Source organism: Macrotis lagotis, chromosome 1, assembly GCF_037893015.1.
Source record: "Macrotis lagotis isolate mMagLag1 chromosome 1, bilby.v1.9.chrom.fasta, whole genome shotgun sequence".
Taxonomy (NCBI): domain Eukaryota; kingdom Metazoa; phylum Chordata; class Mammalia; order Peramelemorphia; family Peramelidae; genus Macrotis; species Macrotis lagotis.
In genome coordinates, this window is record NC_133658.1 from 654063184 (window position 1) to 654090063 (window position 26880).

The following is a 26880-nucleotide window of genomic DNA, read 5'->3' on the forward strand; positions in this document are numbered from 1 at the left end:
ATCTTCTTTAAAGATATGATTTCTCTCTCACCACACCCAATTTGGATCAAGGTACAACATAGAAACAAAGTAAAGACTGACAGAGTGCTTTCCATGGGTGGGGGGAGCAAGATGGGGGGGGGGGGGGGAATTGTAAAACGCAAATAATATCTTTAATAAAAATAAATTTTAAAAAAACAGCACCCAATTGCATAAACTTTTAATTTGTGCTGAAATTATGGGCTATTCAAAGGTCTGCTAAGTGAATTTTACCTCCTATGATGTTTGTAAAAAGAAATAAAAAGTGACAGGTAATTTATCTTTGTGATCACTTCAATTTTTACCAAAGTTCCACTCTGACAACTCATCCTGGTATAGAGTTCTTAAAGGTTATGCCAATGTAGCATGACCTCTAGCATACAAATCCACTAAAATTAAAGAAACATTTATTACTTACTATGTGCTTGGCTCTATACTAGAAACTTGAGATACAAAGTAATCTCTGCTTTCAAGGATAATTAGGAGGAAACAACAAATAGATAAACATATACATGATAATTTTAGGAAAAGGGAGACTGTACTAACAACTGGAGGGATCAGGCTTCAAATAAGAGCCTGAAGACAAGAAAAGTCCTCTAAAGACCAAACTATGTATATTTAGAGAGGTCATACACAGAGGCACCCACTGATGATTTTTTTTCCTTTGCTAACAGAAATTCATTCAATTAAGCCATCAAGAGGTTATGATTTGTACAGAAAGGGATAATCAGTGATATAGATTAAATCATGAGTCCTTAAAGTATTAATGTAAGATAGAGAAGAGCATTTATTACTAAGTTTGGGGCTATATTTTTTCACTAATTGGTAGGGAGAATTGTCAGTGCTTGATTTTAAATAACTTTTCTATCTCCCAAAAATCCTGTTAGAGAAAATAAGGGAAAAACACAACAGCAATTCCTCCCATTTGCCATAAATCAATCTATGCAGAAAGAGTAGTTATTGCAGTTCCCAGCATTTCAAGGACAATTCTTCCAAAATACAAATTAATTAAATAGTAAAAGTAGGTCACAAATGAGATGAAGACCATGAATAAGTGTTGGTCCTTTGATTGCCATTGTTCATTAAATCACTAAGTCTGTCTAAGTATAAATGGTGAACAACCCACATACTCTATTGGTATTCATACAATGTCAAAAGAATAAAAATCACCCAAAAAATTGGAGTAGTTTTCCTTTTAGCTTTTATGAAGGCATGGATATATCTACATGGACATGGGCATGTCTACATGGACATGGACATGAAAATTACAAAATATTCAGAGGGTATGGATGATTTGTGAGTTGAATCATTGGAGTATATACCCACATTGATGTCATAACAAATCTACTATTAATTCCCAAAATAATCATGAATTAGTGGAATCAACATCCTATAACAAAGGGCAATATAATTTTCCTTAAAGTACATTGACAATTTTTGCTTTGACTTATAACTGTGTAAGTGAAAACACATTCAACATCTTGATAAACTGATATTAAAAAGAAATAACACTCAACTACAAACCACTTCAGACACAAGATAGCTCTATTTAAACAACGTGATACTATTGTCAATATCCAAACCATGTCCAAAGCACTCCAAAAATAAGATACCAAAAAAAGTATACTATTTACAACAAGCCTCAAAGAAAAAATAGAGAAAGCTGCATTTGGAGTAGGGAGAGACTAGACCTAAAACCATTGCTATAGGGAACTCCTGGTAAGGAAATTACCAATGAAGTCAACAGGCAACTGCTCTTCCATTCATGGTCTTAAGAATTTTCTGAGAATTGAGAAGTGTTTGTTTAGGATGTGTCAGTCAGAGTGGGTCTCTAATCTTTCCCTAACTAGAAGCCCAGTCCTCTAGCCATGTCAAGTATAGTAACACACAATTCAGTTTTTAAATTCATAATCTAGTTATTTGACTGTAAGTGTATTACATTAAAATATTTACTTCCAAAATAATATTGTTGCACTCTACTTACACTGAGCAAATGTACAATAATAATAGTAATAATAATAATTATAATAGTGTATATTTGTATGGTATTTTAAAATTTACAAGGTAACTTCTTTATAAACAATTTGTGAAGTAGATAGTAAAGAGGTATGAGATGAGGTAACAGAGGTCACAAAAGGTTAAGTGTCTTTCTCAAAAGTCAGATAATGAGTATCTGAATTAGAAAGGGAACCTGGATTTTCTGACTTTAAGTATATATTTTCTCTCCTGTACCAAGCATAATTTTGCAAATGATATTCATTAATAACAAATTTTCCATTTGTCATCAGTTAATGGGGCAGCTGTGTGGGAAAGTGAATAGAGTGCTTAACTTGGAGTAAGGAAGACTCATCTTCCTGAGTTCGAATCATAAACCCATATTAGTTGTGTGACCCTGGACAAGTGACAACCCTATTTGTCTCTCAGTTCCTCATCTGTAAAATGAGCTGAGGAGATAACAAAATCATTCCAATATCCGTGCCAAGAAAATCCTAAATGGAATCACAAGAGTCAAATATGACTTTAAAAAAATGACTGAAAAAAATGATAAATGAAATTCTAATAGTAGCTATAATTTAAAAAAAATCAAATAATTAACAGGATACCAACCAATTTGAGGATAGATGATTTAGATTACATTAAATTAAAAAGCTTTTGCACAGATAAAACCAATGTAACCAAGATCAAAAGAAATGTAGTAAATATTTTTAAAAAATTTTTTTAACCTCAAAAATCAAAGCAATCTTAGGGTCTAGTGATATCTCATTAAAAAACAGTACGTGGCACTAAAATGTCCTAAGGCAATTAAAGTTCAAATTTTCAAAGTCATTTTTATTTCTTTTCCTTCCACCTGAGTTAGGAAGTCTTTTTATTTCCTCCTCCTCAAAATTGTCTCACCTTTCACCTTTTCACTGTCTCTCCAAAAAGGGAGTCTCTTTGGAGGCTAGGAGCTCATTCCTTCATACATGGATTACTAATCTTTTACTTAGTCTCTCTAATAACAGTCTCCCCTCATTTGACTTGTAGACAGTTATTCAGGCCAGTCTTTGTCAAGCATTATTTTAATCCTGTTCTCCCTGGTTAGTACTAGAGCAGCAGGGGCAGCTAGGTGGCGCAGTGGATAGAGCACCTGCCCTAGAGTCAGGTGTACCTGAGTTTTAATCTGACCTCACACTTAATATTTACCTAGCCGTATGGCCTTGGGCAAGCCACTTAACCCCATTGCCTTGCAAAAACTAAAAAAAAAAAAAAAAAAAAAAATGCTAGAGCAGCAGCTCTTGTAAAATTTATTCATATTGAATATTCAAAGCCATCCTTTAGTTGGTCTGTCACAATTCTCCAAACTCATACTTGCTTTCGTGGTCCACTATTTCAGGAAGACCCAGACATATATCACTTCACTTCCTATTCCCTGGCCCTTTCAACCTCAGCAATTGCCTTCTTGTAGTTGTGTATAGTTTCCACTCTTCCAACAGTGTTCAAATCAATTCTGCCATTGCTCCTTCAAGGATTGTACCAATCTGCTTTTCCTTCTCAACATTCCTGTAATTTTCCAGATCAAATCCATGCCCCCTTCCTGGCCACCACTCCCCATATTTAAGCTCCCTGTATCTCCAGTCTTTGGAATGGTGCTTAGAACATAGCAAGCAATTAATTTTTTTTCATTCATCTAAACGTGAAGATAACACTATTTCAATAAGATGTAAATTTTGGGTTGGTTTTCTAAATGTGTGTCAAATACATGGAACCATTCATTCTATTTACCTCATAACTCTCCTTGAAGCTACTGTATATTTTTTCATGCTATCCTGTTATCATAAGGAATGCAGACTATGGCTGTAGGGTAGAGATATCTCTGCATGAAGCTAAGTGGCCCATACAGGATTTGAACTGAATTGATCTTGGTGTCAAGAGAATCATGTTGTAATCAGCTGAGTTAACCCAACCACTTATTGTATACACATCAACAGAATCAGGAAAAATTCTGAACTCAAGAAAAAGTGCTACCACAGTATATTTTGATATAACATATAGTATCCTGACTCTTTCACTCACTCGGGTACTTTACTTGACTAATTCTTTCAACTTAACACACGCATACTTCACTGAAAAGTCTAAAAATATCCAATATGGTTTCCCTCTTTCTTATTTTATAAAGTGGTGTTTTTGAGAACTAAAAAGGACTTTAGAGATCATCTAGTCCTACCCACTCATTTAACAGATAAAATATTCAGTTTTATTTTAGTGCAAGGCCTCAATTAAAAAAAACTGAACTTCACTTCTTAGACAGCTAGATGGCTTAGCAAATAAAGCAGGGGATTTGAAATCAGGAAAACCTGAGTTTAAATCCTGTCTTCTGATATGTATTAGACTGTGACCCTGGACAAGAGTCCTAATATCAATCTATTTCCCCATCAATAAAGTAGAGATAATAATAATGTCTGCTTCACAGGGTTGTTGCAAGGATCAAAGTGTAAAGAGTTTAGTGAAACCTTAAAGTGCTAGAGAAATTTTAGTTATTATTAAAATCACAAGATGTTACAGCTGAGATTTTAGCAATCAACTAACTCAACTGCTTTATTTGACAAATGAAGGAAATGGGAAGGGAAGAGACTTGCTGCAGATCGCACAAATAATAAGCAGCAGCTTACTCATTTCTGATCCAAAGGCACTGCTCTTAGTACTGTGCTGTTTCCAAGAACAAGTGAACAAGTTATGTTGCACTTCACCCACAGAAACAGCTCAAAGAAATCCATTTATATTCCTGACTGCAGTGCATTTTTATAGTATCGCGGGCAATTTAGAACAGATAAGATAGCACCAAGCTGAAAATGCAGGACTTAGGCAGGCAAATACAGATATTCTCAATCTTTTGTTGAATTTCACCCTATGATAAAGACTATAGGAATATTTCAGGATACATCAGCTCCACTTATTCAAAATGAACAAGGTTTTAAAAGGGAACTTGGGTAGATTTTAGGACCATGGAAGTATTGCATAACAGAACTTCAGAAGCTAATAATCCAACATCTTCATTAGTTAGAAAAACTGAGATCCAGGTAGATTAAGTGATTTGCTCAAGGTCACACAGAGAGTCTTAGATGAAGGATCTGAACACCAATCTTCAGAAACTAATACTCACTCTTTCCACTAGATCCTAAGAAATATCAGTACTATGGAGAAAAAGAGATGTGACAGGCTAGATAAATCTAGAGAGCCAGCCCTGGAATCAGAAGAACTTTAAGTCAAATTTGAACTCAGATTCTTACTAGCTATATGAACCTAGAAAAGGCACTTAACCCAGTTTGCCCCAGTTTTCTTGTCTGTAAAATGAACTGAAAAAGGAAATAACAAACCATTCCAGTCTCTTTGCCATTAAAACTCCAAACAAGATCACAAAGTGTTGGACATGACTGAATTGACTGAACAGCAAAGACTTAAAAATCTGATGTTTGTCATATTGCAAGAATCTTAAGAGGAAAAACATCATGACCAAAAAAAAAAAAACTAAACCTCAATCAAAATAATAGCTGACATTTATGTCACAGACACACACATATCACATATCATATTACACATCAACATTACACAACAACCCTATGAGACCTTTAGCTACTATAAATTTTTTATTATCCATTATTTTACAGAGAGGTTAAATGACTTATTTCATGGTGTATCCCTGATAAAATACAAACTCATCTACCTGGCCTTTAAAATCCTCTTCAGTGTGACTCCCCTCTCCCTTTACAGAAATTTTTTATTATCTTCTTTACAACTTTTACATTCCAATCAAACTGATCTGCTAGATGTTTCCCAAACTTGACTTAGGATCACAAATTTAGACCTGAGAGGGACCTTAGAGGTCATCACACCAAATTATATCTCTATGTCTTTTCATAGACTGTGTAATATATAATAGTAGACATATTCTCACTACTTTCTTCTATTAGAATCCCTGATATCTTTCATAATTCATCTTAGTTACCATCTCCTATAGGCAGCCTTCCTAGATACCCTAATTATCAGTGCAACATGGAGAAAGATGTATATGTGTCTCTATGTGTGCATATTTTTATATAGAGAAATATATTATATGCATGTGTTCTGTGTGCATATATCTACATGTATATATTTATATAGGTTTATATTTAGGCCTATGTGTGTATGTATGAATTCATATATGTATAGATATATTTATAGATGATACATATAAATATTTGTTACTGTATATATGTACATATAATATATATGCTTATTTAGGGATATATATTGTAGTTATTATTGTTCAATCATTTCATCATGTTCAATTTTCATGGCCCCATGGTCATGGGATGTTTTTGGCAAAAATAATGGAGTGATTTGCCATTTCCTTTTCCAGTAAATTAAGGCAAATAGAGGTTAAGTGACTTGCCCAAAGTCACACAGTTGGTATGTGTTCAAAACAACATTTGAACTCCAACATTCCTGACTTCAGGCTAGAACTCTATCCACTTTGCCACCAAGTTACTTCTTCTGTAGATAGCATATACATGTATGTGTGTGTGTACATCTATACATGTATATGGTATTCATAGTCATACAGAGTAGAATATTAAGTGCCTTGAGAGAAGGAATTATTTTGCTTCATCTTTGAATCTCTAGGAGTGGCATACTACCATCTGCCTAATAGATGCTTAGTAAATTTTTTTTTACATTGAACTGTCCAAGACTACTCAGTAAAAAGCAAGAAAAGATTGGGGGACACAATATAGTGAAACCAAGTTAACTGTTTTATTTTCCTAGGAAATCCCAAAACATTAAGTTTCTGTACCTCCAAAGAAAGCAGGTTTCAAAGGATAATAATATATTAAACATGGTTTTTAGAGAAGTTAAGTTGCTGCTTAGTTCCCATTGACTTCTCTGGAAGGAGTTCATTCTAGCTAAAACATCCTGCACAATGTTCTTATTTCATGTAAACAAAACATCTGATCTCTGGAACCTAGGAGAGTTCTAAAGGTTATAATCTACCTAAAACCAAAACAAATGTGTAAGAATGCTATGAAGATCTGCAAACAACTTTTCAGATTTTTTAAAAATATGTATTAGGGATATTATCCAGAAATCTAACATTCCTGAACAGAATGCCAAGTTCTTTTTTTCCATCATATTTTCAAGTTTACAAAAAGAAAGACACATTCAGGTTCTGAAGTCAGACCTAAGTTTGAATCCAGGAAGTTTGATAATGGATAAATTACTTTAACTCTATTTGGTCTCAGTTTCTTCACGGGTTAAAGGAAAGCAGTGAACTAAATGATCTCTATGGTTCTTTACAGCTCTAACATACTAGGATTCTTTTGTTCTAAGTGGCATATTTCTGGACCAAAGTGCACAAAAAAAAGTAGGTTCTAAGAGTTCTCTTTTAAAGAATTATGAAGTCTATGGAAAATTGAATCACATATGATTTTTTGCTGAAACTGTATTTGAATAATAAAGACGGGAAAAAAACTATAAAATTATTTGCATATAATGCAGAAAAAATTAAGGTTTTTAAAGAAAACTAATTTAGATTTGGGGAAAACTCACTGTAAGGAAACAGTTTAAAACTTGAGAACTGTGACCTCCAAGGTACTAAAGGAAAGTTTGTAAGGATAACAAATATCATGATCCTTGGAACTGCAGTCCTGCTCTGGCAATGCTCTCTGGTTTTCTGCCAGTGCCGTTTAGGGAACCACCTTAAGCCGTCACTCTGGCTTCTTGCTTTTCTCATCTCAGAGCAAGCAGTAATCTTAGACCACCTTAAATTTTCCACTCTGGCTGGGCCCCCTTCCCAACCAAATCACTGACCTGATAAATTCTGGTTGAATGTGTGTGTATGTTTTGTAGTTTAGAATTGCGGTGGTGATTGTCATTGTTGTTGCTTTTGGGAGTGATATAAGGTGAAGGGAAAAATCAAAGGAATAATGAGGTCTTTGCAGAAGAGAGGGTAAATTACAGAATAAAAGCATTGGCAGACCCCTACTGTAATATGAATCTTAAATAGAATCCTTAATTAGACTTCAGTAATGTCTCAGACTATTCCCTAATGACAACCTGTCAGAAGGAAAGGGAATGTCAAAAAAGGTTTCTTTATCTGAACAATGACAAGCTTAAATTCCCAAGGTCCCCTCCAGCTCTGTGATTCTTTAATTGTATCTATAATTTACTTTTTCTTATCAGAAACCAATTGTCAAATTTTCTGTAACGTGGCAAAAAAAGCCCTGAAGGAGGTTAGGAAAGCAAAAAGTTGAATTTCTTTCCTTATCTCTGGTCTTAAAGTTGGCCCTACAGAATTGAAGCAAACTGTCTTTTAGCACCCTCTTTTTCTACCCTTTTTGATACCAGATATCCCTTCCCAGCTGCCTATTCGGTTTCCATTCCCACTTTCTGTCATAAACCCTAGCTAAGATTAGCTGCTAATTGCTTAAGACAGCGTTTCTCAAATTAATTTGGCAAAGTCACACCTTAGGGCTTGAAATATATTAACTAATCCATAAGTTCTAGTCTGGGACACTTAGAATATGAGGCATCCCCTGCATAAATAGAAGTTGGGAGATATTTTGGAATAAAATACAAGATATTGAGTCAATTTGCTTGCTAAAAATGGATGCAGTTAATGCTTATTTTCATACTTAATATATTTAGAGAAAGAGATATGGTGAGAATTGCTTGTTTGTTTTTCATGGGGCAACTATACAAATCACATTAAATACCAGAGTTCATAGAATGTGGTTTGAGAACTGTTGACTTAGAATATTAATCTTTAAAATATTCCTAAAAAACTGAAAAACCTAAAGTCCCATAAATAACACAAAGCAAATTAACAGTAGTAGGATTTCAGATATAATATTTTGTAGGGAAATATTTTTAACTAGAGGACTTTTTTACATGTCCTTCAATTCACAAAACAGAGGCCTATTCTAACAACTGAAAAAAACTGTACTATTTGTCCCCATTCACTATTGGGTCCAAGTTTCAGGTCTGTCATTTACTAGTGTAATACCTGTCCCAAAGTCCACTGGTATGAGACAATCTTCTTATTGATGGAAATGAAGGCTCTGTTAATTTGTGAGAAGCAGGGTGGGATGATTGAAAGACAAGAGTACTCCATCTGGGACTCTCCAAGGCTAGTCCCCTACTGAGACTTTTCAGGATCTCTTCAAGATTGGTCTTCTTTGTGAACTCATCAAGCTTCAAGTCTTCATGAAAAGTATTTCTTCTAGTCACTTTAGGTATTCCCAGTTTCCAGCTTCAAGAGGAAGGAGGGAAAAAGTCAAATCCAATTCAGTTGTTGAAGGAAAAGATTCTGGAAAGGCATGAAAGGACAGGATGGATTCCATCGTGTCTCTGTTCCCATTTTGTTACTCTAGATATTTTCGGGAATTTTACCTTTAGTTGAGATCCAGGACCCTCTCTCATTTGAGGCCCACCCCTCCTGATAGGAGAGGTCCTTCTCTTTGCATTGCATAGTATATATTCTCCTATGTATACTTTCTGATTTCTGATATGATTTCTGTTTTGCAATGATTTGGGTGTGTTTGTTTGTTTGTTGCTATTTCCAATGCACTTTAATGATGGAACTGATATTTTGTGGTAAACAGGTCAAGCCTTAGATATAGTTTGGTATCTCCTTTTCCTCAAAATGACAAAGTGATAAGAAATTATATGGAATCTGATCATATCACCTAGATGATCGATATTGAAGGGAACAGATAGATATAATTCCAGTTCTCTCTCTCTCTCTCTCTCTCTCTCTCTCTCTCTCTCTCTCTCTCTCTCTCTCTCTCTCTCTCTCCCTCTCTCTGGAACAAAGAGGTCTCTTCCCCAATCTCCTGTTTTCCCTCCTAGAAAGGATGAACATCTTCCTTGGAGAAGGATGGGAGAAGAAGAGACTAGAAACATCTATTCTATCTCCCTTTGAGTCATGCTTTTTTGTCACACTAACCTTGTAATCATCTGCAAATTCCCTAGTTTCTGTGAACTTGAAGTTCCTCATCTGACAAATGAGAGGGAAAGGGATGTTGAACTGCAGGACATTTAAAGTCTCTTCCAATTTACTATTGTATGAATCCATAACACAGATTCTTCTGTCTTCTAAGATCATTGACTAATAATGTCCTTCCACTCCATTTCCTATCCCTGTCAGGTTACTTGCCCTGCATACAAATAACTGACTAATTAAACTGCACTTTCAGGTTTGCAAAGCCTTTTTTACATGATTTAATCTCAGTCTCACAGAGATTCTTTGAGGTAGTATTAAGAGTATTCTTAAGCTCTTTTGTTCATATGAAGAAACTGAGGCTCAGAAAAGTTCAATGCCTTGCCCATGATGATAATGCTAGAGGTAGAATGCTAGTTAGTAAATGCTAGAAGTAGAGTCTTCCCCACTACAGCTCTGCACTCTATCCACCATACAACATTGACTCTCACATTACAAAACAAGTGTGAATCTACAGTGGACACTAAAATGGAAAAACAATGACATATCATTTTCCTAGACATTCTTCTGCTATCAGTGTGATTTTAAGTCACACTGATAGTAGAAGAATGTCTAGGAAAATGATTTGCTAAAGAATCCACCACTTCCACCACTTTTTGGAGGCAGGGCTGGTTTTGCAAATGTTATACTTTATTGTGGCAGAGCAGAAGGTAAAGAAACCAAAATTTGTCTCCTTTAGTAATACAATAAAAGAACTGCAGGAAGAGCATCAAACTTGCCACGTGAATGTACCAGAAAGGTATCTTACAGTTCCAATATCATTAGACCAATCTGCAACAGATCCTGCCTTAAAGTTAAATTGATAGTACTATATCTCAGCAAATTTCAAACCTTTGGTTTCCCTGCTAAACAAAATGAGACCACTAATGTTAATAAAACAAAGTAGTCCTGTTACCATAAATCTATGATGAAATTAACCATTTGAATCCAGTGGATTTCCAAATAGCAAGAAAATAGATATTGAACAAACATAATGTAAGAATGCTTCTAATACAGTGTCAACTAGTTCTTATAAATATTTCACAGTTCTGGAGGGCATGAACAATATAATATTTTTCTAACTCCCAAAGTACTTACCATAGTGCTAAGCATATATGTATGTGTATATTGGGCTAGGGCTAGGGCTTGGTGGAGAAATACAAAAATGAAGAAAATGTGAACAGATTTCAATACATTAACTTTAATCCTATGTGGTTCATATCAAAGTATATGTTTTGAACTCTTCATGGAAAATAAAGATTATATATACTTCCATATAGTCAATATAACACAAATATTTGTCAAATTAATGAAAATCGGTACTCATTAAGGGAATTAAAATATATCAAACCTTATATTGCTATAATACTAAGCTTGCTTATTTTGACTTACATTTCATGAGATAGACTTTGCAGAGGAGATTCTACAGCAAAGAAATAAAAAACAAATGTGAGTTGTACACCTTAAATGTAGGAAGTATTGTGCTAAGCACTTTGGAAGAAAGGATGAAAATGAATAGGATAAAATACCTACTACAATCTAAAAAGAGGGAATAAGTCAAATACACAAGTAAAAACATAAAAGTAAAATATGCTTTGTGCTAAACAAAGAGGTTTGAACAAAATGCTATGGGAAGGTAAAGGAAGGAGAGATCACATCTAATTGAACAAATAAGAGACATCTTCATGAATCATAAGGCATTTCTTATAGGTGTAAAAAAATATGTAGGAAGTTCAAATCTTCCATAATTTGTTTCCTACTGTTTTCCTATCTAATTTCTTGTTACTCTCCGAGTACTCTTACTTCTAGTATAACTGGCCTGGCTCTAGACTCTGTTCACATCTAGACCCTTCATTTCCTGCCTTTGAAAAAGTGGTCCCCTATGTCTAAGATTGTACTCCCTCCCTTACCTCTGACTCACAGAATCCTTCACTTCCTTTAAAAACAATAATAATAATTTAATGACATTGACATAGCAGTTGGAGTTAGCAAAGCACTTTACAACTATTATCTCATTTCCTAATTTTGGTCTAACAATTAACAACAAAAAAACCCAGGTGGTGCTCCATCAGCCAGCACCACATCATCATTATATGGAACCATCAATTAAAGCAAATGGGGAGAATCAGGAGGCAGACAGACTTTGAGGGGAAAAAACTCTAACCTCAACTAGGAATTGTGGAAAAAGGAATAGAAAAGAGGGGATGGAAGGACTGATGGCATAGTTGAAATAGAATTTATAATATTTGGCTACTGACCAAATGTAGGGGATGGGGGAGTGGGTCTACAAAGGCATAAAAGTAAAGAAAATTATTCTAAAAGTTTGAACCTGAATAACTGAGAAAATGATCGTGCTCAAAAAAGAAATAGGAAAATAAGAAGAAACTGATGTTTTAAATTTGCTTTTGGACATATTTAATTTTGGGCAAATGAGACATCCTAACAGTCCTTCAGGCAGCTGGAGCGCAGGAGTAGAGTGGCACTCGAAAAAAATAGAAGGCTAGAGATATTGATTGGAGATATATCTGAATACAAGTGCCAAGGGAGTGAACAAAATTGTAAAGGGAAAGAGGATATATAGAGTTCTACAGCTAGAACCTTGGAAAAAGGGATGGGGAATTTTTTTTATTAAATAAATACTCCTTGAGAAAGTTTTAAAGAACTCTTCTTAGTAGCATTTATTTCTGATATGTTGTTTGTACTTCAAGGTAGCAACAAGAAAATGTTATTTCATCTATTACTGCTTAAGTTCAAATCACTATGAACAAAATGAACACAGTCCTCTTCAAGAGTGAAAATAAGCAATAAAACTTGCATTATAAAATTTTCATTAACCAGAAGCCATTAAAGACCTAAAATAATTTAAATATGGGGGATTGGACTTATTAGGAAGAAGCCACAAATGATAATAAAATGAGTTAATAAAAAGGATTTAATTTTCTTGAAAAATAGACTGTATTCTAGAAATAGTGAAAATTGAGTTAATCCTACATCTCAATTACTTTATAATGAGAATTAATGCCCAGAATGATTACCTTCAGTGACTGTAAATCATCAAAGAAAACTTTAATAATGTTCATTAAATAAATGCTCATTTTCCAAAGTCAATATTAAAGGGCTGAAACAAAGAAAATTCTCAATTAAACAGAAATCACAAATGACCACACTTTCCTCCTCAGAAAAATTTCTTCTCCTAAAGTCACTATTGCATTTTCCTAAGAGAGGTCTTATAAATAGTCTGTTTTATTTTCCCCAAATATTGAGACGGTATTGTATAGTTGGCAGGAAAATAATCCTACTTCTAACAAACAATAGCAGCGTGATCATGGATAAGTCATTTAACCTCTTAGTGACCAATGTCACCTATTTATGACTTTATCATATACAAAAATTTATCTGCATAAGCAATGGATGTTCCTGTATAAGCAGGAACTATCCAGTGGGATACAATCACTGTTCTGAAGAATATCAATGAACAAAAAGTTGTTGGTATTTAGAAAAGCTAAATTAGTATAGTATAGCATAAAATGTATAGCACTTTGCTCTTGAGATTGAAAATAATTCAAATTATGTTTGTATTATTAACTTAATATGAAGATGTCCTTCCTGACAACATCATGTTGTCAAAATGATTATGAAATTTTAATAATGTATAACCAAAACATTTTTGCTTTAAAGAAAAAGTAGGGGGGAAGCATGGGATCTTTTCAATCCTTACTAAGAATTCACAAATTAGTAAGTATTTTATAGTAGGTGTATGAGGATTAATGGCAAAGTAAATAGCATAATTTAAATTTCAGAGCTTAAATTTTAACAGAGATAAATGCATATAACCATCATAGATATCTACAAACAATATTATAGTTATCAGAATAAATTAAAGATACATGAATCAGACGTAATGCTGACTTCACGGTCTAATTGAAGCTGAAAAGGACCTTTAGGATTATCTAGTTCCACACATTTAAAAAAAACTGAGACCTAGAAAAGTTGAGTGTCCTGTCACAGTCACATAGGTTGTAAGTGACAAGGTCAGAATCTGAACCCAGTTCCTCTGACTCCAAAATTGCTGTCTTTCTATTTCTAAGGGGAAAAAATGATACTTAACCTGGGAGGGGACTACTGATCTTAAAAGGTAGCACAATGGATATAGCTCTGGGCCTGGAGTCAGGAAGACCTGAGTTTAAATCCAGTCTCATATACTAACTAATTTTATGACCTTGGGTAAGTCACTTAACCTGTTTACCTCAGTTTTCTTAACTGTAAAATGGAGATGATAATACCACCTACCTCCCAGGGTTGTCATGAAGATCAAATAAGATCATTTTAAAGTGCTTGGCACAGTGTCTGCACGTAGTAAGTGTTGTATATTTGTCATTATTATTATTATTATTATTAATAAAATTCCATGAAAAATCTTACATTTTTGAAAAACACATATCAGAAATTCCTTTCAAAGTGAATTTAGCCACCTATAACAACTCTGCCATTGTACAGATGGAAAAACAAAGACCTAGAAAGATGAGGTAACTGGTCCGTAATCACAAGGGAGGGTGGCAGACCTAGAGTTTGTGTCTTCAATATTTTATTCAGAGTCCTCCATAACCAGTGTTTCAATATTGTACTTTTGAACCTACTTTCCTTGCAAGGAAGCCAAAGCATTTTACATTCACCTAAAATAGGGAAGGAAAAGGAATTAGATGCACTTTTACAGATGGTAAAAACAAACAGGAAGGTTTAATGATTTACTCTAAACCATAAAAATTGTTGGAAGAGAAACAAGAGCCAAATTTCCTCGATTCTCCTCCAGGGCTCTTTTCAAATATGCAGTAGCACAACTAGGTAAATGCAAAAGCACCAAGTACATATTTATCCATCAACAGGAACATAAAAAAGTCATTAGAGACTGAAAAATAGATGTTCAAATTAGGAGCCTTCTAACTCAGAAAGTCATGAGTACATATGAGTACAGATTAAAGGTCAGATCTCTAGACTTTTCAGGGAGTTTGTTTGGAGAAGAAGAGATACATTGATCAATTTGACATTGATAATTGCTCAGGGATATTTCTGACTTCATCTCTTCTCCTGCATCTCTGCCTTCACCTCAAAACTGTTCAAACAAGATAGAAGAAAAAATTACCTTGTTATGTGTCTATGATTTGGGGGCAAATGTGAGATTACTCCATTTTTTAGCAGAATCTAAAACTCAACTCTGCAACAAAAGTTGGGGCTAGCATTAGGTGTCATCATCAGTAAAGGAAAGTAAAAAAGATAGAGATCTCTCAAGACCAGCAGAAATAACTCCTATGGGTATAATACTACAAACAGCCTAGATTTCCTAAACCCATAGGCAGTCACAGGAGATTTACATAAATGTGTTTTATAGTTAAATTCCACAAAAGTTATAAAATTGCATAAATTCAATCTTGTTTGGTTTATTTGTTGCAGTTTAAATACTTAAAGGCCTTATAAGGCCTTCTCTCAGTTGTTAAAAAGCAAAATAGGTAACAAACAAGAAAATACAGAACTCATTAGCCTTTCAAGACATTAACAGCTCCTAATACTTAATTGTTAAAGAAACATCACTGTTATCAAATAAATTCATCAGTTAATAGGTATAAACACACTATTGATCCTTTGAACTTTATCTTCAAGGTTTTTCATAGGAAAGATTTTTTTTTTTGGTGTGGATGGAAAGAAGGGTTTATGTGCCTTCATTCAATTATTCATTTAATTGACATATTTATTAAACACTGTCAGTCATCAGAGCTTCAGTGATGTTTGCTGCCAATTATCTACAGACACCTTCAAAACCTAGATGAATTATCAAGGGATTGATAAATTTAAGATTATAAGATCATAACTTTGAACTGGAAGGGATCTTAAAGATTATATGGTTCAACCTCTCATATTAAAGAGGAAGAGTTAAGGCTAAAAAATTTTAAATGACACTTATGGGTTTAAAAGAGCATTTTCTTCTCCTAAAAGGGTACTTTCTCCTCAAATCTTAGGAAAAGCTCAATACCATTATTTAAGACTAAGAATAGGAAGTAAATGACAATAAAATGCCACAAAACTCATATTTATATAGAGCTTGATTTTTTTTAGGTTTTTTTTTTTTTTGCAAGGCAAATGGGGTCAAGTGGCTTGCCCAAGGCCACACAGCTAGGTAATTATTAAGTGTTTGAGAACGGATTTGAACTCAGGTACTCCTGACTCCAGGGCCGGTGCTTTATCCACTGCGCCACCTAGCCACCCTTAGAGCTTGATATTTTAAACAGTTATTTCCTCAAAAAGAATCAAATCCATGGGGAAGGTATTACAAGTACTATTACACTTCTGTTTTTATAGATGACAAGACTGAGGCATAAAAAAGCAGAGTAATTTGACCTTCCTCACATGTCTAGGACCAAAATAAAATGAGGGTTTTGTGACTCCAAAATGACTTCTTTCTCATGAAAATTAATTTAAACCCATGCTTACATAATGATAAGCAAGGATCAACCCAAAAAAAAGCTTATTTATAATTATACTTCTTCATTTTTAAATCTTTTATCATGACATTCTTCTTATAGTTGTCAATCAGTACTAATAAGCTGACAATTTTTGAATGATTTTCCTCCACCATTTATATTTAGAGAATTTCAACAATAAGAAAGTCAAAGAGGTGCCATATTCCAAGATATGTTTGTTAAATTCAACATAAAATATCTACTACATTAAACATAAAAAGGAAAGCTACATAAATCATCAATAACTTTTTAATCATGCCATAAAATTTAATTAATTGCATTATAAAATGAAAATAAACTAAATTTCCATTATTTTTCAATGGGGCTCTTCAAATGTAAAATGAAGATGACACTTTTCAATTAATTTTCTTTTACCCTAGTTAAGAGTCATTAGGGGGTCTGGATAGAGTGCCAAGGAAGATTCATTTTTCTGAGTCCAAATCTGACCTTAGACACCTATTAGCTATATAACTTTAGGCAACTCACTCATCCCTGTTTTACTCAGTTTCCTTAAATGAACTGGAGAAGGAAATGGCAAACCACTTTAGCATCTTGCCAAGAAAACCCCAAATGAGGTCACAAAGTTGAATACAACTGAAATGACTAAACAACAACAACAACATTAAAAATCATAGGGTTATAATTATCATTGCCCTAGAATGATGGTTCTTAATATTTTTCAGACCAAAACCACCTCAGTTCAATAAAACAAAGCTTTCCCCTATCCCCTCAAAAAACTACTAACCCACCCATTCTTGTGCCACCAAAAAGCATTTCCCAACTACCCACCCCAATAAATTCAACAGATGTTAAGGTTTTATTCCTGCTATAAGTTTTCCCCGAGGTTATGGAATTTCCCAAAATTAAAGTTTCTTCATATGTCATAGGGAGATTCTAGCAAGACAAAGGCAACATTTGAATTTCCTTGAAGTTTGTGAAAGAATCAGTTTTTGGGACTTTCCACTAAGCAGAGAACTTCCTAATTTTTCATAGATGGTTGCTGATTAGCGATGCCAGATAGCCTTTTAGTCAAATATTCTTTTGCCAATATCCCATAGAATTCAATGAGTAATAAACATTGATATATATATATATATATATATCAATTACAAATATATATATCATTTACAAATGAAGATAGATTAATGCCAGTTTTGTAAGATCTCCCTGAGAAAAACCTAAATCCTTCACTGAAGCTTAAAATTAGTCTTAAAAAATAAGAATGATGCTCCCCAACTTTGAAAATGTATGCAATTATAATTATATAATCTTTGCATTTAATTAATTAAAATTTTGGAAAGCTGCTGTTTTAACATGACATAGAAGAAGCTCTGTAGCTATTTTCTTCCTCAATGAACATGTTGATGTGAACAGTTAACTATTTTAAATTATTTGCCATTTGGGCTAAATTTAAAATAACGAGATGTTCTTCACAATTCACCGGAGATACAAAGGACATAAAAACATAGTTCATACAATAAGCTTTCCAATGCAAGCAGTGACAATTCTTAAGTTTTGTTCAAAGCAGTTTTTTGGATTTTTTTCAAGAGTCAGTATAAAAGAACTAGCAAAAACAAATAATCTGACTTTAGAAATCAAACAGAATCAAACATCTTTAAAAGTTACTTTCATTTCACTAACACGAAGATTAATTATTAATATAGAGAGTATAAACTTGACTATTCAAAAGTCTCTAAAATCTCATCAATTTAGTTTTTCTTTATGACCATGTGGAAAAAAACTCATCCATGCCTGCCCATCCTGTGCATCTCTGTTCTAAGTCTTCATCTAAGTTTGACACAGAAAGTCCACTCAACATATGAGAGAACTTCCTAGCTATTAGAATATCCAGCATAATTAAACCACAATATTTATTCCTTATATATTTAAGTATTCAAAGTTGGGGAGCATTATTCTTATTATGAAAAACTAATTTTAAACTTCACTAAGTTCTATTGCAGTACTTCATCATGGCATAAACATGATCCTATTTTGTTTTTTCCCCAATTTTTTAATAGTTTTATTTAAAATTTTGAGTTACAAATTCTATCCCTCCCCTCACCTCCTCCCTCCCTAAGACAGCAGCAATCAGATATAAGCTATACACATGCAATTATGTAAAAGATTTCCATATTCATCATTTTAAACGAGAAGACCTGAATAAAAGAGAAAAATGAAAAAGTAAAAAGGAACATGCTTCAGTCATATTCAAGCAATATCATTTCTTGTGTTAGTCAATGAAGCACAAGGTCTGGCAGATCCTATCAAGTTGAAAAGGCTTCTAAGTAGAGAGGGCTCATGACCAGGTTAGTTTTGTATTTACTAAGTTTTTGGTCACAGCAACTCTTGAAGACCATGACCACTCAGGTCAGTGGAGGAAGGACTCACAGGCCCTTGAAGTCTTGCTATAATTTTAAATTTAATTATGCCTAGAACTAGTTTCCTTAAATTGGGGGAGGAAGAGAAGGGGAACTTTCTAATATTTTGATAACTATTTCAATATATTTTCCTTTGTAATCCTGGGTATTTTATTTTATGCATTTAAAAGATATTATTCCAAGAAGGGATCCATAGGTTTCAACAAATTGCCAAAGTCGACCTACAAGAAACTTTAAGGATCCCTGCACTAGAAAAACTTCATAACAGAAATCACTGAATTCTCATCTGATATTGAAGAAAGAAAAAAGTTTCTAGACTCTGTCTCAGGAGACATAACAGGAAAAAGTTAATTCTATCACAACTTTATAATAATTAGGAAAGTTTTATAAACCAAACAAGTTTATCATCCTAGTTTTGTCTTTAAAATTTGCTTGCAGATCACCCTGCCTTCTTCATGGAAAGAATAAAAGAAATTAAAAATTTATTCTTCTACTTTCCCTGAACAAATTGTTCAGGTGACTGAGACCTTGGTTATTTATAAAGTTAATTATTGTTTGAAATTGGGTAAAACAATGTCTCAGGCTTGAGAAAACCTTTGTACATAGAAATTACATTGTATATTGGCACTTATAACAGGAGTTAACCTGTATATGTACTGTTAATTTGTTGTAATCAGTACAGTGTAATGAGAAATACATGGAACCACTTATATTCCAAAGTCCTTTTTCTATCTAATTACAAATAAATCTTTCCTATAATAAGCCTAAAAAAGTGACTTTTTGATTCTTAGAAAAGTTTCATTATACTAATAAAAAAGTGGGCATGCTCGATATCTGGGAAAGTCCAGATGTAATACACAAAGGGATACTGAAGTAATAACTTTCCTTCTTTTAATCCCTAACTGATATAAGTAAATATATTGGGTTTGTCGATCAAAATGCTTACATTCTTAACTGTGCCCCAGCTTTGGTATTCTTTGTGTACTCTGAAAAAGGAGTTAGTTTAATGTTTATAACCATTATAGGCAGCTAGATTGTTCCATAGGTAGTTCACTGCAATTGGAATCAGGAATACATGACTTCAAACTCTTATCAGCTATGTGAGTTGGTAATTTGGCCTCAGTTTCCTCATTTGCAAAGTGGGAATAATAATAGCACCTACTTCCCAGAGTCATTGTGAGGATTAAAAGGAGAAATATTTGCAAAGCACTTTGCAGCAGGCTTGGCACTCACTAGGTGCTTAATGTTGCTTCTTTACATTATATAAAATGGAGGAATAAGAAAGTACCTCATGCTCTCATACTGTGCTACTCCACAAGATTGAAGTTAGCTTTTCTGTAAGCAAGAAATTGTACAGTAACCTAAAAGATTAAATATGTGTTGCTCTTGATGTCTTCCTATACTAATAATATTCATGAGATATGACTTAGTCAGAAATGTCCAATTGAAATTTCACAATGCAAAATCTAATTACCTATTTTCTCCTTTATGAAAAGTGGGAAGACCACAAACTTAACTTCAGCATACACTGAACTCTTATGTGACTGACATTGCTTCTATTTTTATAATTTGAAGATTTTTCCCTAGGAGGAAAAATAAGTACAATCATAATAGTAATAATGAAATCCTTAGCAAACACTTCTAAATCCCCTTTTAGCAAAAGGTCAAAAGGTTCTTTACAAACTTCTAACTAAATTTAATTTCTCAACATCCTTGAAAAGTGGTAGAGAATCACTTCAGATATGCACTATGAAATATAACTACTTCCACAATGGTATCTAGAAAAAAAGTAAAAACATCTGTGGAAACTGTTGAAATATATTCCAAGGGGAAGTTTGGTGGCACAGCAGATAAAGCACAGACCCTGGAGTCAGGAGAACCTGAGTTCAAATCCAACCTCGGACACTTAATAATTGCCTAGCTGTGTGGCCTTGAGCAAGTCACTTAACCCCATTGCCTTAAATTACATAAAATTTAAAAAAATACACTCTGAAAGAGAATAGAATATTATTTAAAATTTATAACACTACTATTGGAGAATCTTACATGTCAGTTGTTATCTAATAAATCTAATAAATAGAATTTCAAAACACAAACCATCAGTTGACAACTGATATCAATTCTTGTGTGCTTTTGTCTACACTCAGTGAGAATACTAAATATATTTATATATACGCACACACATAGAGAGAGATTTATATGTGTAAAAACTTCTTGATGACTAACACTTCTAAAAAATAAGCTCAGAAAGAGTGAACAGGGGATGGCTTGGTGGCGCAATGGATAGAGCACCAGCCCTGGAGTCAGAAGTACCTGAGTTTAAATCTAGCCTCAGACACTTAATAATTACCTAGCTGTGTGACCTTGGGCAAGCCAATTAACACCATTGCCTTGCAAAAAAAAAAAAAAACCCTAAAATAAAAAAGTGAACAAAAAGTAGGAAAACAAGTAGAGAATCTAGTTAAACTCAGGTATTAAACCTGGTAAAAATCTAAGACTCTGCAGAAAGAAGACATTAAGCAAAAAAAAAAAAAAGGCAAGATTTGGGAAAGTCTGTAACTTTGAACTTGGAAGATGGAAAGATGTATAAACATAAAGCAAATCTATGTCACTTTTTCCAAATAAGAAGGAAATGTTATCTAAACTAGAACTATGGTTCCACAAAGTATAGATCAGAGTAATAGAAAAAAGTTCTTGTTTTTCTGTTCATCATAATTTGGTATGGAAAGAAAAAGAGGTTCTGTGGCCATTTAAATAATCTCAATAATAACCCTACATTTGGATCACCAGCTTTCAAAGAAACAGAAAATAATAAAAGTATGAAAACTTTGCTGAAAATATTTCAATGTTTGATGTTCACAATGTCCAATAAAAATTGTTATGAGCATCCGTTATCAATGAACTATAAATAGTTAAAATGTCATCTAATATAGTCAAAGTTAAAATGTCAGAAAAACCTTTTAGTATTAATCCAAACTCAAAAATGTAATAGGTAATTTTTTAAAAGATGTAACTTCTTCAAAAAATAAAAGACTAAGTGTTATGTATTTCTCTAAATCATGCCACGATCCCAAACTTTTCTCCAAAAAAATCAACTTTTTATTTAACTGAAATAAAAAAAATAAGGGGAACACATGAATAGAAGAGAAGATAGACATCTGCAAATGTTTTCAAGATGCAGAGAGGGAGACCTTTTGGTGACTTCTGAGCTACAATCCATCTAGTTGGCCTTAAAGGATGATCAAGACCTCTTAATTAGAGACTCACCTAGACACAACACTTAGATAATCAATAAATTTTCCAAATCAATTTGATGATTGTTGAAATATCATACCTATAAAACAAGGCTACAAATTTTTTTGTCCTCTAGTGCTCTTCAAACCGTAAATAAGATTCAGTTTGTGTTGGCATCACTTAGCTATGAACATAAAAAGAAATCAAGCCTGTATTGTTACCTTCTTTTTTAGATCATAAAAGTAAAAAAATCATTGTCCTACAGTTTTAATTTTAGTTCCAACATTACACTTGTGTGAATTTAAGCTATCATCAAAAATGATAAAGGCAGAGCATATAATATACAGCTAAAGAAAAACAACTTGTTTGCAGTAATTGATATTTCTTTAATAACCTAATTTTATGGACTATTTTCAATTTGCTTTTCCAACATAACAAAGCAATACTTCATAGTGGATATCAAGCTCTGAATCAGTATAGCCTCAGTTCTACCTTTCACATACTGGCTATGTATCCCTGGGTATTTAAACTCTTGTAAAGTCCTTTCTAGGGGCGGCTAGATGGCGCAGTGGATAGAGCAACAGCCCTGGAGTCAGGAGTACCTGTGTTCAGATCTGGCCTCAGACATTTAATAATTACCTGGCCGTGGCCTTGGGCAAGCCACTTAACCCCATTGCCTTGCAAAAATCTAAAACATAAAAAATAAAATAAAGTCCTTCCTGACTCACTAATATTAAATTGCAGAAAGGTGATGGTGTGCATTGATAAAGGAGTTGCCTCCTTAGAAGAAGAATCAGTTAACACCTCCCCCCCCAAAAAAAGTCACATAATATACTGTACTATATGTGTTTAAATCTCTTGAAGATGTATGCTTCCTCTGCATGTAGCTACATTTAATATAAGATGTTTAACCATCTCACTGGTTGTGATTCACTAATTGTAACTCCAAGTTTATTAGTTTCAAAAGTATATATTGTTTGATCAGTCAATTTTTTTATCCTTTTTCCCCCTTTCATTCCAGTTCATAACCTGAATAGCAGCTATCACCCATATGATAACTGAACCACAAAAATCACCAAAACTGCTATAAACTATCTTTATCTGGTTCATATCACCCACTGATCTTTTAAAGCAGCACCTTCCTTCATGGTCTTAACCTTGTATGTGTCAGAATACTGGGGGAAAAGAGCAGAAACTGTACTTATGGCTGAGATGGTTGTATTATAGGAGTAATCTATCCACACTTGTGCTGAGAATTCCAATTTAGAACTTGGAAAAATGCCACTAGTTAGGTCCTCAGCACACTGTCTCAGATCTGAACATGGATCTTGAAAATGTGCATTTAGTTGAGCAACAAGATGCAGAAGTAAAGAGTTCAAAGTCAGCCATATGTTATCATCACTGACACATTTTTTTTCTGAAGTAGTTTCATGCTGACTCAAATCATCATGTCAGCCAAGATCGATCTTAATCAAATATAGGTCTGCTTGCTCACAGGCATTTGTTTAAGAGGCATCTTCCAATTATGTTTGGTGTGAAGATTATTGTGGGTCAGGAAAAAAACTATCGTGGAATGATGCACCCACAAGGTGAAATGCCAAACCGAGTATAATCAAAAGGAAAAGAAGATTGGGGGTGGGGAGAGGAGAGAAGAAGAAAGTCAAAGGACCAAAGTATATTTCTCCCTTCCCTAATTCCACCCCACGAATACCTAGGGTTCCCACTGACCCCGAGGTAGAGTGAAACATTAAATTCAATAAAGCAGACTATTTTAGCAGGCCAGAATTCATTAAGATGTTTCACAACAGTATCTTTACTACCTGAGGCATTCTACAGTGGATGGGGGGGGGGGGGGGAAACCACCTTAATTTCCCCCTCCCCACTGTTGCTTCCTCAGGTTCCTAGCCGGACTTTGCCTCTAGACTACGACTCACTCCACCTCCATCTGTTTTTTGCTCCAGAGCAAAGGTTCTACTGCTCTTGGGGTACTTCAACTTCACAGTAGAGCAAGTTAAATTCTGGAATTTCAAAGTCTCTTACTAATGAAAGCGTCTATTTCAGAAGCTGCTGTTCAGAATCCTAACCATCTCTCTGAGGCAGAGAGAGCATAAAACGAATCTGAGTACCAGTCTGAGATAAATGTTTATGTGATTAATGTGCAGCAAACAGTATTATTGCAAACAGAATTTATCACTCTTCTTCCTTCCTTACCTCCCCGGTCCTATCCCAATGGCTGGTTAATGGAAACTTTCTGGAGGCGTTCAGAGGAGGTTGGGGGTGGGGGCTGGGTACGGGGAGGGGAAGGGAAGATGGGGACTATGTATGTCTACACTCTTGGTGGGTTTGGATTTGTCCCTTCGCATAATTGACAGAAATCAGTCGCTCGTAGTCTAGGGTAGCGCCTGTGAACATCCTGGGGAGGAAGGAAGGTTTGGTCATGAAGGGGGCTGGGGGGGGGGAAACAACACAAAACCTCAAGATGTCTCTGGGGACCCTGCATCCTGGCCCCCGGCTCCCGCCCGCTCTTTCCCAGGGCTGCGCTGCAGTCCAGATGCTGGGGAAGGGAAGCCCAGGCACCACGGCCAGGGCTGAGGAAGACGCCCCCCGCCCGGGGGCCAGCAGGGACTCACCTTGATGATGCTACTTCTCCGCGGGGTCACTCGGGCGGCTTCCAGGAGAGCGGCTTCGCCATCCGCGGCCGAGGCCGGCGGCGAGAGCCCGCTTCTGCGGTCCCTCCGGCGCCCTGCGGCCCCGGCCGGGGGTCCTTCCGAGGATGCGGGATCCGGGCACACCTGGGAATCCTCTTCGCCCAGGATCGCCTCTGCCGAGGAGGGACCCTCTCTGCAGGGCGCACCTTCGGCCATGGCGGGACCAGCTCCGGGCTTCTCCCGGGGTAGAGAGGTCTTGGGGAGATCCTCCACCCACAAGCAAGCGTGCACCCCCAGACCGCCCCTCCGCACTTTCTTTTCACTGCCCCGAGGCAGCCGCTGCAACTTTCCCGAGAGGAGACATCACTCTGGATGAGCCCCTACCCAGTCGGATAACAGAAAGAGGAGCGAGAGGGAGGCGAGGGAACGGAGAGGGGAGGCAAACTTGGTTTGGGGAGATAAAGGAAGATTAGGGCGCGGAGAGGAAGAGAGAGAGAGAGAGAGAGAGAGAGAGAGAGAGAGAGAGAGAGAGAGAGAGAGACCAGGGAGAAGGGAGGCGTCCGGCCGCCACCAAACAAAAGACGCCGAGGCGCCCTTTCAAAGGGACCTCCTGAAGCCGAGATGAGTGTGCGCCAGAGCGCACAGGAGCCGGAGCGAGCCGGCGAGCGAGCAGCCAGCGAGCAGCCAGCGAGCAGCCAGCGAGCAGCCAGCGAGCAGCCAGCGAGCGCGACACGGGGGCACCCCGCCCACCTGCCTCCCGAGAGCGAGCGGAGCGAGCAGGAAGTGGCTCGGCCGCTGCTCCACCACTCTCTCTGTTGTGACAGGGAGGAAGACTTGTTTTGACAGCCCGTGGGGATTGGCAGGTCGCTGGGCCTCTTAGGGGCCGAGCACTACCAAGGAGGGGGTCGGCGTGACCAATCCCCAGTGGAGAGGGGTGTGACCAAAAGAAAAGAATGGAATGTGCTCTGTATTGGCAATAGGTCCAGATGGTCTCCTGCATTACACTGTGTGTGTCTGTGTGTCTGTGTGTGTCTGTGTGTCTGTGTGTGTCTGTGTGTGTGTGTGTGTGTGTGTGTGTGTGTGTGTGTGACGGATCTATGAGCGTGTATGTGTGTGCAGCAAAAGGGGGCTCCTCGCGCAGGTTATGGGAAGTTTTGAAATTTGAAACGAGGTGAAAGATAAAACAAGCCGGGGGAGGGGAGAAGGGGTCCAGTCCATCTGCAAAGCAAATCAGCTCCCAGCGGGGCAGGATGCAAATTATTGCCTACAAAAATAATGTATGAGAGTGTGCTGGGTGGGAAGTGATGGAAATGAGAAAGGAGGGGAAGGTACCCTAACCCTAGTAGAGAGGTTAACTTCAGCTTCACACATGCTTCTTTTAAAAGTAAACACCAGGAAAAGAGATAAGATTGATGTTATTTCATTAAAATAATTTCCTGCAAAGATATAAAATAGAATAGAATATTACTATTATTATGAACGATAGATAGTAATAGTAAGATACAATATGAATAAATGTGATGAATAAAGGGATCAAATATAAGTTGAAGCCAAAGAATTACACAGACTAAAGGATGTGGGAAGAATTATGCCCTCTGTCATGGCACAAATAATGGAATTCTTCTGTTTATCTTGAAGGACTGAGTGAGAGTTTTGCTCCCATTGTACCATTATAAAGATAAACTACCTATGAAGAAAAACTATTGTTCATACTTATGTCCTAATATTAGACCAGGCTGGTTCTACTATTTGAAACCAAATCAAAACATACAATATTCTAAGTTGACAGAATGGAAGAACTAGAACTCATAGGAGTGGGTTCAAATCAGAGCTGTGGTAAGGTCAACTCTGATTTAAATTTTCAGGGTGAAGATTTAGGAAAATCAGCTATGAATTAAGACTTGATTTACAGTTTTGCTTATTGTCTAGACTTAGAAAGAGATAGAAGAATGCTAATAATGTAAATTAAACTTACTTTTTTTTTAGGGAAAGCTGGTGGAGCACAAAATTCAACTAAGGCTCTACTTATTATCCAACAAGCACAGTTAGGCACTGTTCCAAAGGGAATCAGGACTAAAAGATCTAGAGTCTTAAAAATT

General features: G+C 35.6%; 1 protein-coding gene across 1 annotated transcript in view; it reads right to left on the reverse strand.

The window, feature by feature from the left end:
* Nucleotides 1-25443, reverse strand: part of PLCL1 (phospholipase C like 1 (inactive)) — a 417242-nt gene extending 391799 nt beyond the window's left edge. Inside the window, exon 1 of the mRNA XM_074215381.1 lies at nucleotides 24764-25443. Within this exon, the coding sequence (XP_074071482.1) occupies nucleotides 24764-24997 (234 nt within the window). The 5' untranslated portion in view covers nucleotides 24998-25443. The remainder of the gene's footprint in view (nucleotides 1-24763) is intronic.
* Nucleotides 25444-26880: the final 1437 nt, after the last annotated feature.